This window comes from Ptychodera flava, chromosome 11 (assembly GCF_041260155.1).
Source record: "Ptychodera flava strain L36383 chromosome 11, AS_Pfla_20210202, whole genome shotgun sequence".
In the NCBI taxonomy this organism is placed as follows: domain Eukaryota; kingdom Metazoa; phylum Hemichordata; class Enteropneusta; family Ptychoderidae; genus Ptychodera; species Ptychodera flava.
This window is the reverse complement of record NC_091938.1, coordinates 32,843,035-32,859,808: the sequence shown is the minus strand read 5'-3', so window position 1 is coordinate 32,859,808 and position 16,774 is coordinate 32,843,035. Positions and strand designations below refer to the sequence as shown.

General features: G+C 36.1%; 1 protein-coding gene across 1 annotated transcript in view; it reads right to left on the bottom strand.

Moving 5' to 3' along the window:
* LOC139144495 (uncharacterized) overlaps nucleotides 1-16,774 on the bottom strand; it is a 31,592-nt gene that overhangs the window by 13,807 nt on the left and 1,011 nt on the right. The window contains exons 2-3 of the mRNA XM_070715192.1: nucleotides 11,067-11,312; nucleotides 6,704-6,837 (exon numbers count right to left, since the gene is read on the bottom strand). Of these exons, the coding sequence (XP_070571293.1) occupies nucleotides 6,704-6,837; nucleotides 11,067-11,312 (380 nt within the window). The remainder of the gene's footprint in view (nucleotides 1-6,703; nucleotides 6,838-11,066; nucleotides 11,313-16,774) is intronic.

Here is a 16,774-nt window from a genome sequence, read left to right as displayed (position 1 = left end):
TTACAATAAAGTGGAGTCAGATTTACGGTTGTTGTCGGAATACTGCTTGGCTTTCGCCCAATTCTTAACAAGTATTGTTGTCGTTTCCCAGTAAATATGTTTGAAAATTTATTGAGTGGGCTAGCAAATAAAAAGGCCGACACACTTGCAAATCTGTCCATCCATGTTTGTACATGAGAGTATAACAAATGACATGTTGTATCCTGTGAACCGAAGAGGAGTCATCTTTATGCAACACAAAATGACAAGAGAGCATCACATTGGGGACCAATTTCCTCTCAAACATAAAGAGAAAAAGTTTTACAAAACAAATACATTAGAAAGTTGATCGCAATGTATCTTCTCACTACAAAAATGAAAAAAAGGACGTGATATCGACAAGGTGTCACTGACGTCGAACAAAGAGGGGATTAATAACATATCTGTCGGTTATTTTTTCCTGACATTATAGGATAGCTGTGTTATACTGATAATTGTACGTCTACCTGATAGGAAGATTGCGTTTTGTTACCATGACGAAAGTGAAAATAATGCGATATCTATAAACTTATCTTGATTTCTACACAAAAGGCATAACTGTGCTACTGTATCAAAATTATATTTCTGTCGACCTGATCAGCAGATCTATTATAAAACTGAAAAAAACCATATAATACTATAACAAAATGGAAAATTCAGTTACAAAGAATGGGTAGTAAGAAGCTGGTCGTAAATATTATTTTCATTCATTAGACAACATTATATCGGCAAAAGAGGAAATCTTGTTCCTTAAAGCATAAATCGAACGGTAATAACAAAGAAAACAAAAATGACGCGATATTTGCAAATCCGTCCTAACATCACACATAAAACTGATAGATGTGTTCTGAATAATAATATCTCATGTGAACCAAGTTGAAGGGTATACTTTCCTCACAAATGTACAAGTGTAGGTAACTTGGGTAAATGTACTCGAACATCGTACATCGACGAAAACGTGATGGTTTTATTGCGAAAATATTCTTATACACTGGTCAAGCTATATCTTTTCAAATATATAAACTGCGACTTCGGCAATTTGTTCACAACATAGAATATGAATAACCAATGTGTTCATTTTGGATGGAAGCATACTTACATCAAAAGATTGGCAAATTTTTCGGACATCGTCCATAAACTTTGTTTGCAGAAATACGGAAATGGATACCTTTATTACGATAAAACATTAGGATAATCAAGGTTGAGAAGCTCATTCCCAAAAAAAAGAAAATCACGAAGAAGGGACGATATTATGAGACATGTACGTACAGGGATAGTAAATGTCATACTTACTGTCATAACAGAAATATAAGACTGTGATATGACAAGGGTTATGATGGTATTGTCGGTCACTGTGTAGCGTGTCGGGCTGGCAAGGCTGGTATTCCAATATTGAAGGGATGTAAGGAAAATTGGGACAGAGCGTAATCTAAAAATGCTACTTTATGCCACTATACACTGGGCTACGGTACAATATCTAGAGGCGTGCTGGAGACTCTTCCGAGCATACACGTTGGCAAAGCCAGATATACATGCCCTCATAAATAGCAATGATAGCTAATGAATAATAATGACATGGCACTATGTCACAAATACTTTACCCGGCATAATTCTTGAGCAGTAAGCGTTACTACTTATTTACCACATTAAAAAAATACACCTATGACTTTCGAATCGGCTTAACGTGACAATTGGATACATTGTGCTTTCAATGAGATGTATGTACTTTTGTCACGCTGCGATCTAGGGCATGCAAAGTGACCTGAAATAGTCGATCGATGCGAAGAGATGCGACGCATTCTTGGCCTGTGACAATGAATGATGTGATGCGTATACGATGCAAGAAAATAATGATGCAATACGATGCGACGCATCCTCGGGCTGCGACAATAATGCGATCTACGTTTTTCCCTGTTGATCCAATACGTATGCGATGTAGGAAAGTGACGATGTGATACTGATGCGATGCGTATGCGAATGCGATGCGATGCGGATGCGAAAAAATGCGACAGGTTATGCGATACTTGTACTGTATTTGGACATTTCTGTGTATGATTTTGCTATGTAGACTTTGCCAGGCTTTGAATGCGTTACACTAACTGAAAAGCGTGAAAGAAGGAGAGAAAGGCAGTGTTATTTAAGCATGAATACCAAGCGACTAGAAATATCTATTACAGTCTATATATGATCACAGTTTACAGGAAGAAGTCTACACACCCCCATTGCAACTATGTGCATTGAACGTTTACTCTAAAAAGTTGGGTTAGGTCACTTTTAAAATTGAATACTATCCAAAGCTAAATTTTCATGCTGGGATGTTAGATGACCATTGGTTAAGTGAGGGAAACATCTAACCCACTATTAGATGCCTTTAAATGTGTTATCATATACCTACATACACGTGCCTGTGTAAAGCTCTAGGGAAAGCGCCCATACTTCCTTGCATGTTTTTTATGTATCACGCCCCGACCCGTGCCCAAATATGGGCAATCGCGTGCATTTCTGAACTAACTCGATTCTGATTGCTACGCGTGCATTTCTGAACTAACTCGATTCTGGTTGCTACGCGCGGTACTATATCCGCAAACGTTCCATTCGTAGACAAAGCCAGCGCGAGATTAGGAAAACATCTGCTCGCTCAGATCGTAGTTGCGCGTGGCGACAGTGGAGCCGCGACGGTGACATTGGCTGATATTTCTAATTCTAATGAAATCCTGTGTATACTAAGTGCGTGCCTGTTCAGTATACATTATAATAAGTTGACATCACGCTTTGGCCTTCTTACACCACGATTTCAGCCTCTGTTGGTAACGTACTATAGTATGTACGTTGCTTTTCGCGTTTTAGACTTCTGCAAGTGAATAAATGACGTCATTATATTGGCAATATGCGACAGGAAGCGGCCATCACATTTATGAAATAATGACACAAATGGCGAAGATTTTTTGATACCGCACTCATTTTTATTGCCTAAACTATGTTGAATGTTATTTAAACTACACATTTATCATTCCATAAAGGTATATGATAAAACCTTGACGGCCCTGAGACGGCTTTTGCGGCCCTTTGTCGTACGGCGTACGGGCCCTTGCACGTTCGGAACCTTCCGCCGTACGACCTCGGAAAAGCCGTATCAGGGCCGTAAAGATTATTACCGTATTATAGAATTATAGATTATAGATTATAGAATAGATTATAGAATTATAGAACAGTTATTATATGTCCTGAAAGGGCAAACTCGTACTTTGTGGCATGAAGGGTAAACGAGTTGGAGTTTGAACTGATTGAATGCGAATTTGTTCATGTAGGCAGGTGATATCTACTATTAATAGACTTGTGGCTTAGTATAAAATTTTGAAATAGTTGCTACTGACCGTACAAAAAAATCTTGCATATTTCATATCGATTCTGATTCTAGTGTAGCTCCCGTAATTCCAAAATGTGATTATTCATATTAGGATTAAATGCAATAACATGACACGTATATAATTGTATTGCTTCTACATTGACTAGCAACATGAGGAAATCAACTGCCTAGAAATATTGAAACACTGATAGGATGATGATGTCTGTGTCCGAACCAGTTTTGCTTATTAATATGATTTCCATGCCAGGGCCAATGGAAGCTTAACATCTCGATCCAGTTCTTTCAACGATTTGCTCTCTTCAGTCAAGGAAATTCAACATGAAATCGCGCAAAGGGATTGCTCGTGCGTATGATCCTACTCTGTGATGTGGTATCTGACCCTCCTGTAGCTGAGAGAATCTTAAAAAATTATCTGTATTTATTAATGTCGCCATGATCCTCCTTTGTGCTGTGATACCTGACCCTCAGTTAGCTAAGTGATTCTTAACATTGTTTTTAAGTATTGATTTCTACAGTTGCTGTAGAGAAAATGCTGATTTTAGGAAGAAAACTTTCCGCTTGACTCATAAACTTTCACCGTAGCTTAAAATGTTTGAAATGAATACGACGTACATGTAGACAGCAGCTAATGAACATAGGGCGTCAAAACGTAGATTGATCAAATACACTAAACATGTTCTTGATCAAGTCGCTGAGTCTGAGTGACCCCATCACATTTATCAAAATAGCTCCACAGGAAACTCGTGCTTCTTGTTTATTTGTGTCTGTGTTTGTTTGTGTGTATGTGTTTGTGTTTGTTTATTTGTTATTTTTAATAAAATAACAGCGAAAAGCTATTTTGTTAATATTTGTCAATAGAGAGCAGTTTATTTATTTATTTATTTATTTATTTGTTTGTTTGTTTGTTTGTTTGTTGATATGTATTTCCGATGGTTAGGGTTAGGGTTAGGCTTAAGTTAGGGTTAGGGCTAGGGTTAGGCTTAAGTTAGGGTTAGGGGTAGGGTTAGGGTTAGACTTATTCACTCCCTCTATATATTCAGACAAGGGGAGAAACCGGGAGTTCAACATCTGTATTTTCAAGACAAGAAAAACACACCAAATAAATGCAAGACAATTGAAATATTGGGTTTGTGGCAGCATCATGTCCTGTACTTACTAGACCTATCCTGTAATTCGATGACAAGGACAATAATCGGCGATATTTGGCATCTTTCTGCTTTGATTGGCGCAGTTTGTACGGCAAAACTAAAAGGTCACACTTTGGTGGGTTAGTACGTCAGTGAAATTCAAATTGGACCAATCAGATAGCTTGTTAGCCCTGCCTTGGCCCGAACTGAGGATGTTACCGTTGTGGGGCTCGAACCTGGATAAATTTACTTTGGCGTATTTTGCCATGTTCTTTTTTGCCTTTACGAATCAGTTCACGACAACTTTGTCTGCCGCAACATTCACTTTTGTCTTATGAGAAGAAGGTTCCACTAGAGTACTTCAACTACACATCTGTGCGGAAGCACTTATTTCCAATCAGTTCGTGAGATTTACGAGCCTATGTTGGTAAATGCAGACACATGGGAACCCGGAAGTAAACAAATACAGAGAGACTGTCGCCATGGTTGAATTTCCGCGGCTGGAAAAGTTGTTATTGGTTTTGGTTCAATTCTGATAGTTTTCTAGCTATAGAAAGTAAACAACGGACAGTAACCGTCCAACTACGAACAAAACCGTACTCGTCCGAGTTTACTATAAGCCCCCGGTTCGGCAACACTGAACGGCGGTAAAACTAGGGGAGGGGCTCGAGCAACCAATTTTTTTCTGCCACTGACGCTTAATTTATGCTAATTTTATGCACGATTTTTTTCAACACCTCTGGATGTTTCTATCGCTTTCCAAATCGACTTTATCCAAAGAAATTGATTACACAATCTCTGAATACAGAAGTGACATTTTGGTGAAATTTCAGCGTCGAAAAAAAAACTTGAAACAAAGACGTCATGTACATGTATGCTGCTGATCTGAGTAAATGTGAACTGGAATGGCATGCATATTGCCTACACGGAAAGGCAACTCAATATTCCAGTATCAAACTGTATACATCTTGTGAAAACAACAACATAGCAGTGATTGTAATAGTCACCAGGAAAAAGGCTTCACAAATGAAAGGATAATTGCTTCAAACAAAAGCAACTGCATGTTCAGAGAATGAAAACATCGACCGTGGTCGTCATTGAAAATAAACCATTGCTGACATGGTGAGACTATTCTATTTAGGCGATGGGGGTGAGCAGGGTCAAAAATCAAGAAAGTACTGGAATAACGTGTCATTTTCCTTACGTTGCTGTCAAAGTAACTCGAGTTTCCCATTGTTTTGACATCTTTTAATGGTGTCTTTATTATTTTAAAGTATGATCCGTTGTCATGAACAGTGACTCGACGATTCTTTTTGTTGCAGTCTCGATATCTGTGAACACGTATTAGTCACAGGCACGACTGCATCTTGCTGTGGTATTGTCGCTTGAGAACTGGCATAGTGTTGTGAGTCTAACAAGCTATCTGATTGGTCCAATTTGAATTTCACTGACGTACTAACCCGCCAAGGTGTACCTTTTAGTTTTGCCGTACAAAATATACGAATCAAAGGAGAAAGATTCTAAATATCACCGATTTTTGCCCCTTCCATCAAATTACAGGACAGGCGTGGCAAGTACAGGACATGATGCTGCCACAAACACAATATTTCATTGTATAGAGACAGATATACTGAAACAATTAAATTGGCGCTTTAAGGTTGGGTCTTGTCAACGTTAAAAGTGTATTTATTATTTTTCTAATCAATCAATTAAACAAAATTTCTAAAGAAAAAGGGGTCTGCGTCAAACGTTTTGAATTACGGTTCCAAAGTGACCTACCCGATGGTGTTTAAACTACAACCAGGCAATTTCGATGATTTCAGCGATTGCCATATTGCTAATTTTGCAGATGTGTTGCCCTGGTCAGTTTTGTGAACAAAATCATAGCTTAGGAAAAAGGGTTCCCGGCTTCCATTTTGAGCTAAGAGAGCCAAAGTACCCCTACACCAAGAATAGTTCAACTACAAACGGACCTTTTCTCATATTGGATGGTTTCAAACAAGAACAAATCAGGAAGTATTGTAATAAAATACCAACTCACTGTTGCATTTAAAGGAAGTCTCCCATTTCTCCACACACATCACTGATAATTACTACGAGGTCTACGATGTAATCGTTTTCTTGTTTTCCCACTTGGAAACCACATCTTTGGAAATGAACTCTCCGCAGATGTATATATCAAGTCACCTACGTCTGAGAAACTGCCTGTGCTCGTTCTCAACGCGTAAACTAGTTGAGCTGAGTCATTGTTCTCACAAAATGACCTTTCTACCAATAGTTCCACATGGTAGCAATCCACCTTGTACATGTCAAACAGTGATGTACCTGAAGTTGAAAATGATTGCCATTATACTACAATTGGTGGTAAATTACAAATGACAAAGATAACATAGATATCCGACAACATTATATTTGTAAAGCATCAATTGCGTAGGTAACTTTGGAAGTAGTAGTGTGAAATTACTAATTAGAAGAAATAGGGAAGGTTCACAAATTTGTACTCTTTTCAAAAAGAAGGTAAATAATAATAACTGCACAATTGAAATAACATACCTTTTGCTGGCTTAACTTGACAGTGTACGGCTAGATCAGTAAGAGAGGAAAGGAGAAAATTTGACATATAAATTCCCTTGTTCTATGACGCTATGTTAATTGTAATTTTCACACGAGTTATTCCTTTTTCGGTAATTGTGTTGTTTTATTACCTTACATTTTCACACACTTGCACTAACGTTGTACCTATAAATGCCAGTGCGTCTGTCTGTGAACAAGATATCTCACGAACGGTTGAACCGATTTCAGTGTAGTTAATTCAAAGATGTTGTCAAATTTTATTCAGTACTTATAGTTTTGTGGATGAGGCTTACATAATGATACTATAAAGTCATATAGAATATAGAATATTTGTCTACAAGTTGTTCTTCATGGAGAGTATTGTGACAGTATTGGCACAAAATCACCACACTCAAGTCTATGAAACATATCCATATCACAAAGTTACGTTGGTCCGTATATTTCATGTCAATTACCTATTTATTTTTATGTTGAACGAACCTTCTGAATTAGGAATTTGTATCGTGATTGACCTGACCAAAGTTGATGAAACAGACTATATATTAAAAACACTACAATACTGTGACACTATTTAAAAAAGTCAATAGATTTACTTATTTCAACCCGTATTTCGTTACTTTCCAATAACTGAAGTAACACTGAAGGACTTTGAAAAAAGCCGATGAAACTTAATATGTGTACCGACGACAAATGTTGGGGCCCTGTCACACCTTGACAATTTTACGAACGTATGCTGACGTATCAAAATTCCTCTAAAACGCTTACTGCTGAACTAACGATGTTTTCGTGACTAAGTTGACTCTTTATATTCTATATGCAAATAATACATTGGAAATACAGGTCGAGCTTGATGTAAAATGCGGATCCTGGAGCGGACCAATCACGGTAGATTTAAATGGACCAATCAGGATACACTATGTAGTCACCTGAGGACCAATCAGAGCAAAAGAGATATCACCTACATCTTATGGTCTGTGTGTGGGGACATATAAGCCATAGGCTGGCATGCGTCGAAAGTTTCCTGCATGCACAAAAGTCGCCGTGCTACGGCATATACTATCATGCCTTATAGTTATACAAAATTATAATTAGTTAATTAGTTATACAAAACTCTCTCATAACGTATTAGACGTACGCCCAGCGCATTTGCCATAAACGTTGACATAAACTGGCTATATCTTGAAGGTGTGACAGGGCCATTATTGCAATAGATGAAAAGCCATTAGAGAATTACTAATTTGCATATAATTCAAGATTTTGCATGTAAGACTTGAAGAAGTCCAACCAAAGTCTACCAAAGGCATTCACATCTGCTTCGAAGAGTGATGATACAATGTTATTTAAAGCAGGAAAAGAAATTTTGCATTTTTATTTCATTATCTATTTGACATTAAAACGAATCAATGATATCATTCATCATGAGAATTGCTCGTGATATTGCTGACAATTTTATGCAGTCACAACCTATTGAAACATACTAAGACGGGAACATAGTTCATATCTGGTGTTTATATGGGACATAAAATAGCAAGTCGCCCGTTTACCCGTACAGTGAAAATATTATGATCCCAATTGACAGCTTTCTCGATTACCATTTATAACATTTTCTTATATACCAAGATATATATGGATATAATTCGATTTCTCCAAACATTTCAGCTCTAAATGTATATAATGTCATTTATTATGTACAAAATTTCCTGCGTTCAAGAGAGTCAACGTAGGATTTATGTTTGGCTCGTGGTTATGGTTTTCCTCTTTAATCAGAGAATAACCATTGGGAGTTACATTTGTTACGCTCTTTCGTTTACTCTTCTTGTGTATATGTTTTTATCTGTGGTGATTGATTTATCAGTAGACTGGTTCAGCTGTTTGCTACGATTAATTTTCCACCAAAGTGCATATTAGGAATGGAGAAGGGAATAACTCCTCAACAGAATTTCAAACGATTATGTGAAATAACTACGAAAATGCGAAGGCTCGCCGTTACTACGCCACTTTCAAACGCAATGCGCGAGAAAGTTCTATTTAAATTAAGGCGGGGAAGCCTTCGAATTGCTTTTCGAACAAAAGGGCTCTAAAAGATTTGGCCAATATTTAGGGGCTGCGAAAAGAAGTAAAAAAACATTTCTCTTCCATCTCTACACATCATCGTGTTCGAACACCACATATTTTCGTTTCATTGTGATGCCTACAGTAGACATGTGAGGTTGAAGCATCCTTTCAGCAGCAATAACCGAAATCACTTGCATCACAATTTACAATTTTGAGACAACAATGTTATAACTTCTCTATCATGACAGGAAGTCAGTACATACAGTTGTGGAAATGTTGGTCTGCTCATATGTGTTACAAGCATTTCACATGCCAAGTGTTGACACTTGAAAACTGGAAATCTTTCATCATCTTCGCTAAAGGGAAGAAATGCCGATTTTTGGAAGGTTCAGCAAAACACTTGTCACGTGACTATTAAGAAAATAATGACTGTGTACTGTATACGGTTGTATTCCCCAATATAATGGCTTTCAGAAATATATACTTTATAAGCGTTGGAACATTTTTAATTGACAACAAGAAACACAAATCATAAAGTGTCTATAAGGTATGTCACTACCTTTACTTTGTAAATCACAAATGTCACATGGACCTTTTAATGTATTACCTTGAAGGAAAATGACTGTTGTACCAGTTTTACATCATATTTGTAAACAGTCAGATCTACAAATCTTGCGATAGTACTTCCAAAATGATCTGTCTTGAAATCCCTGTTGTTTGAATTAATAATGTCTATCATACAAATAATTTACAACCATCTAAATTTCGCATCGAAATATGTTGAGGGAAGTTTTCTATATGTGCAGTTAAGATAGGAGCTTAAAATTACATAACTAAGTGTTAGACGGAGCAATACCTAAATTTTTTACTCTTTACGCTTTTATCAGTCATCATTTGGACAGATTTTACATTTTTATTACTTATAATTTTTGGTATGTTTTGATTATTGCTTTGTATTTTATAGTTTAGATAATGTTTATTAGCTCTTTGTGTTTTTGACTTGCGGAGAACTAAATGGTAGGTGAAAACCTTATTTCGGTTGTTCGCACTTTTTTGTGTCTGTAGATGGGTAATCTTTTCATGTAAATTAAATAAACATCTAAATTTTATTCACTCTTATTTTGTGATTTTGTAACTATAAAATTTTGTTAAATATCGTAATTGTGTCCAAGATAATAGTGGCTTTGTCCTGGGTGAACTCACATGCCGAGGACCTTGAAAATGTATTTTGTCGAATTTATTTACTAGCAGGGTGAATGACTGATTGTATTTTATCACACATAGGTGGCCCTCTTTTTACGTACTGGATTATTAAAGTGCGCGTTTGTTTAAGGTTCTTTATTTGGTGCCAAAATTAATATCTTCGGGAGCTAAAGAATGGTATAGATCTTTTGCGTTTCGAAAATAGAATAAATCTTGTTTAAGCCTTCGGCTAGCTGAATGATGCAATGGCAATTGAGTGGATCATATATTGTAGTTGGATAATAGCAATGGATAATTTTCTAATTAAGTATTTTACAACATCTTTTAGAGGATCAAGATACTTTTCACAGGGTTTAGTAGTTTGAAAATGAATATAATGGCTAAAGGAAATTGTATTGACGCCTTTCTTACTTTTGACATAATGACGTTTCAATAAAGCAAATCACAGTAAAACTACGAATAAGTCGGAAAGAGTTTCATCAATCGAGACTTTAAAATCGACTGCATTTACTTTTCAATAAAGAGCAAAGGGATCCTTTTTTGAACTTTGACTTTTGAAATGAATTGCAAAGACCACAGATCTAAAAACCAAAAGAGACTGCAAGAAAATTAGCACGCAACAACTCCACGCGTCGTCACACTATCGTGCGTCATGATATCAATGAGTGCGATTGGGAATTGTTGATTTGATGGAAAATTTCATTGTTAAAAAATAGTCGTACCGGCAACAGTAGCGACGAACTCGCAGGTGGCTTTGTTGCCAGCAATGTCTTCGAATATACATCTAACATCTGTCTCACCCGCGTAGAAAGTACCATTTAATGTCGGTGTACACTCACGACTGATGAGATTTTCTTCATCCACATTATCTGTGACGACGATCGGAAATGAATCTATGTATGTGTAGTTGATACCAGGCAGCGTTATTCTTGTGACGTCATCACATGTTGCAGTTGGCGGTTCCAAATCTAGTGATATTAAAATTTTGAAAACATATTTTTATCTGCAGTTAATCCTCGCGCGGTTCTTCACCAAACGAAGGTCAAGTGTATTGTGACGTTAATGTAGCGTTGTAGCTGCAATACGAAAACCGTCATTGTTACAAATAATAATAAACGTATTTCTAACTCGAGCTGCCCTTTTGAAGAGAGCCGAAGTAAAATCACTTTTTAAAATAAAGGAAATAATCTTCAATACAAATGCAAGAACTATTACATTTTTTTCATTTTAATGGCATAATGCAATCCTATTTCTATGAGCAATCGTCCATGTTAGTACCTTCGAAGTCAGCTAGTTACACTGATTGATAACCTACTTTGGCGTCAACTAGCTCATTTAAACAATCAATAGATTCGTGATTTGTCGTAATCCAATTATCTGAATGCAATGCGTTTTTGAAAGCATACACAACTTTCAAGTTCATCGTATCAATTGAAAGTTTACTTGTACTAGTATGAACATTGCCTTATAGTTTGCAATTCACTTTTCAACTAATTGGAATACTGCATCACTGCACGGGCCCGTGGCTAGAGCAAGCAGTGGCCATACGATCAGTAACATTCCCTTGACCTTTAAAGCAAGGGTCGAAAAGGCCTGGTATCATGATTAACTGAGGTGTTTAGAAAATTATGAGACGTTTCTGTCTTTTGTCTTCTTTTAAATTGCAATCATTATATAAACATCTTGCTAGAATTTAAGATTAAGTCAGCAAGCGGGTTTAACTACATGTATGGTGCAAAAAGGATTATTTGGTTCGCAAACGCAACCTGTTAATGTATGTACTTACAATCTATTAAAATCAATCAATTTAAGCAATGAAATAGCCAATTTCTAGTCACAAAAGGGCTACCACTTTAATTTTACATAATGTTGCACTTGGTATTGACAGGGACATGCGGTTCGATCCTATTAATGAGCTTGTTTTATGTACCTAATTATAATTTTAATATTTTTGAAACCGATGATATGGACACTTCCAATAATATATCTTAAAACATGTATCTGAATTAGATCTTATTGTTACATTTTGTTAATCTAACCTTCGTCTAATGATACAATTTAGTGACAAGTACTGCAGCTTAAAAAGTAATCTATGTAAAATCTGGAGAGGATACCAAATTTACTTCAATAATTATAGCCTTCCTCATGTTTTAATTGAGCGCTAATGAAAGCGAATGCAGAAAAAATTCCTAACTTCGCTGTTTTATTCACCCTTTCACAAGCATTGTAATATTTTCCACCCTGCGATGCGAATAAAAAAATACACAAGAAACAGCATGCACTCGGATTTCTTGCGGTTAGCAATTGTCAGATGTACCACTGCCCTCAGACTTGTTCAAAGTCTGTAAATAAAAAGTAATTTTGTGAATGCAATATATGAGAGAAATCGTGAGTTTTTTTTTCTGACCAGGACTTAGTTGAGTTATCGCTTTATTAGGTGCCGGTGATTCCAGAAGAAACTCACTGCCGATCGCCTCCATGCATGCGCTAATGCAACGCTAGTTCAGATGTAAAGAGAGCGTAGTTCTGATTTTACGGCAATCAAATTCACTCAAAAAAGTTTCAAACAAAAAGTATCATCAATGCGTCAAATGCTGAAATGATTTATTTCACATGATCACCGACGTGAACTACACTGCACGGTTTTGCGTCAGTGATCATACTCGCGCGGTTTGCGCCGTCGCAATATTGAATTTTCGTAACCGACCGTCTCTATGCTGGAAAACACGTGTCTGTAAAATGGTAAATTAATCGCAATTATACCAATCCATAATCCAATAACACCAGGTCAGAATTTGTAAGACAATAGTTGTAAACATAGACACAAAACAGCACAGAACAGACAGTAAATAGACAGTACACAAACAAAGTCAAATTCATGAAAGAAAGATATATGGACCTCTGGCCAAAAGACCAAGAAGTGATGTCAGGTGTTTCGAAAATAGTAAGCGCATCCTGCCCCACATGTGGCACCCGCCATATATCAATCTGTAAGTCAGATAGGTAGTGGTCACTAACTAAGGCCCCATGTCACCGATGCCATCAGTGATCATCCAGACTAGTGTTCATGTCTGGTAGTAATGCATGATTGAGAACAATTATCGATCATGCTCGAAAACATTTGCTTCATTTGGATATCCAAGACACTTTTCTGGGCGACCGAAACGGTGTAGTGGTAGCAGTGTAGCTGCTTTTTGTAGTTTAGAATAGGATATAGGTGAGAACCGCAATTTTATGTATAATCACGAACGTGCTTCGTGAGAGGTGTCAAAAACATTGGGCTGATCTAAAATTTGTGAAAAACATCAAGACCAGTAGTATTCGTAGACATGTTATAATCCCAATCAGACCAGTTCCTGTGTGGAGAAAATTTGGAATGACATAGTCTCTTTTTGGGCTATAATGTTGTTATTACATGCCTCTCTTGAGTAGTTTTCATTACATACAAATGACAATAATAATATATGCTTTATTTCCATGTTAGACGAAAATCTCCTGGGAAGAACTATTTTCATAATCGAATGGTACATTCATACATTTAAATTACTGTCATGCGGTTTATGAACCTTTCTGAAACATAGACACAAATGGCGATGGAGCTTTGATATCGCACGCATTTTTGTGTCCAAAACTATTCTAAATACTATTTGAGCTACAAAATAATTCAGTAAGGCATATGATAAAACTTTTACGGCCCTGATACGGGATTTCAAAACCTCGACCGTATGTGCCCTTGCATGCTATGGCCCTTCCGCCGTACGACCTCGGTCCGCAAACCCGTATCACAGCAACAATTAAACTAATTGTTATGTAAATTAGCTGCAACAGTTTTAGTTATTCCTAGGGAGAATACTTAACGTTTAACGTTTAACGTTTATTAATATTGTACAGCTTGTCAAACGGTCAACAAGAAAGGGCGCACTACATACTGCATACATTATGCTAACACTGAACTGTCAGGACTCAATGATGTAATATTTAAAACCTTATCACTCCGCTCAATAATATTACCATTGTATTAAGGGAGCGTTCAGTCATTACGGCCGGGGATGGGCCGGCAAAATCCAGGGGTCACCTTAAATTTGAAAACTGCAAAGGGGGGTCATGTATTTTTCAAACAGCTCAGAGGGGGGTCACTTAATTTTCATAAGTATCCATCCCGTCAAAAAGCAGTTTCAGTGTTCAGAAATATTCTGGGAGATAAAAATGATTTGCTGCATGATTTCATTCTCTGAAGTCATTTAACTGTAAATCTGAACAAAAGTATAATTATCTGTCACATGAACATCTTGACTTGGCAACTCTGAGGCATGTCTTTTGTAAATCAAGCTCACTGAGGGCAATGAACAATTCCTATTACGTACATATTAGAGATATAGCAAGTTTTGTCAGGGAAATTATTTAACAGTTACCTGTAGACTACTATTACCATGAAAAGAGAAATACTTTAGGTGAAATTCCAATATCATAATTGTTGTCAACATCTGAACATTCAAATACTCTATTTGAATCAAGTACGTATCAATTATCAAACACCTATAAAAGCACAAATTAATTTAGTTTAGCATTGTAAAAAAAATATTCATAGTTTTCTCATAGAATCCAATGTATAGTGAATCAACATTTCGGTGAAATTCCAAAAATCCAATTTCTTGCACACATATCAACCTTAAACCATCCTAGTCTAACTAAGTACTTAAAAATGAAAATGAAAATATGTTAATACACAGATTTAGACAATTTTGTATTTGGAAAAAAATTATTTACAGTCTCCTAATAGATTTAAAAAATTAAATGTCAAAATATTTCGGTGACATTCTAAAATCCCATTTTTTCCACACAATATAAATTTGTAACCATCCTAGTCCAATCAAGTACATTAATGTGAATGAGTAATTGAGAGTACATAAATACACAGATTTACCTATTTTTGTATTGGAAAAAAATATTCATAGTTTCCTCAAAGACTATCATGAACAGTGAATCTACATTTCGGTGAAATTCCAAAATCAAATTTCTGGCGAACACATCCATTTGTTACCACCCTTGTCTAATCAAGTACATTAATATTAATAATCGAGAGTACATAAATACACAGGTTTACCTATTTTTGTCTTTGAAAAAAATTATTCATAGTTTCCTCATAGACTCCGATGTATAGTGGATGAACATTTTCAATGAAATTCCAAAATCAGATTTCTTGTACGCATAATATGAATTGAATTGTTATCTTTATTTGCGCTAAAGCCCACCGGCCCTTTATGCCATACAAAATACCACACAAATAATACAGTCAAAGGTCAACACTTAGAAAAAGAAACAATTCCGACAAGCAAAAATTGTTACAGTATCTTTGGAGTTTTCACTCCGTCTCTTAAACACATAAAACAAAAATCTGCATAAATTTCTGATAATATCAGAATTTTTACTTTGTAATCATTGTATTAATTTATTGATATTTGGTAAAATGTAATAGCAATCAGGTATGTATTTTATCCTGAGTTCTGTGTACATAGGACAAACTAGCAAGAAATGAAATTCGTTTTCAATTGACACTTTATCACAAATACAAACTCTATGTTCTTTGGTAAGACCCTCATGTCGCCCTCTTTCAATATTCAATGAATGTGACGATATACGGAAGGATGTAAATACATTTTAAAAGACTGGTTTCATGGAAATGTGAAAATAATTTTCTAAAGAAAGCGAATTCTTAAATAAGTACAAGTAGCTAATCTGTTGTAACTATTTATCTGATCATGCCAATTCTGGACATCAATATCTCTGCAACGTTGTCTAAACTGAGATAAAAATACAACTTCATTTCCTACTCCCTGGCTGAGCCAACTTTCTGCAAACCCATATGAAAAAAGAATACTTTTAAACTTGTTGCCCAGCATCTTTTATTTTGTTCTGCCATTTTAAACTGCTCTTGGTAAGCCTGAAATACATATCTATTACGATTCATTTTTAATATACGAAACCAGTACTTAACCATCTAGAATAATCTCATTGATCTCAGCGTAGGTCTTCCCCTCTCACTGCAGCATTTATCACACATTTCTTTTGTCTAATTAGCTGTTTACAAAATTTAACATGTACTTTTTCAATATTGTAACCTTCTATATGCCCCCAAATCTCGCTTCCATAGTGTAAAATAGGGAGGATTTTTAAATCAAAGATTTTAAAACATACCTGAATAGCGTCAACCTTTAAAAATGTATTTTTGAATTTAACATAAATAGTGCTTTTGTAGCTTGGTCAGCCCAGACCTCCTGCGCTCTACTCCAGAGACGACTTGATGAAATACAACACCCAAATATTTGAAATAAGAACGACTGAAATTTGTTTCCCTTTATAAAACCATCGTTCATACTTGCGTAGTGGTCCACCCTTTCTAAATACAACAATATTTGTTTTGTCAAGGTTA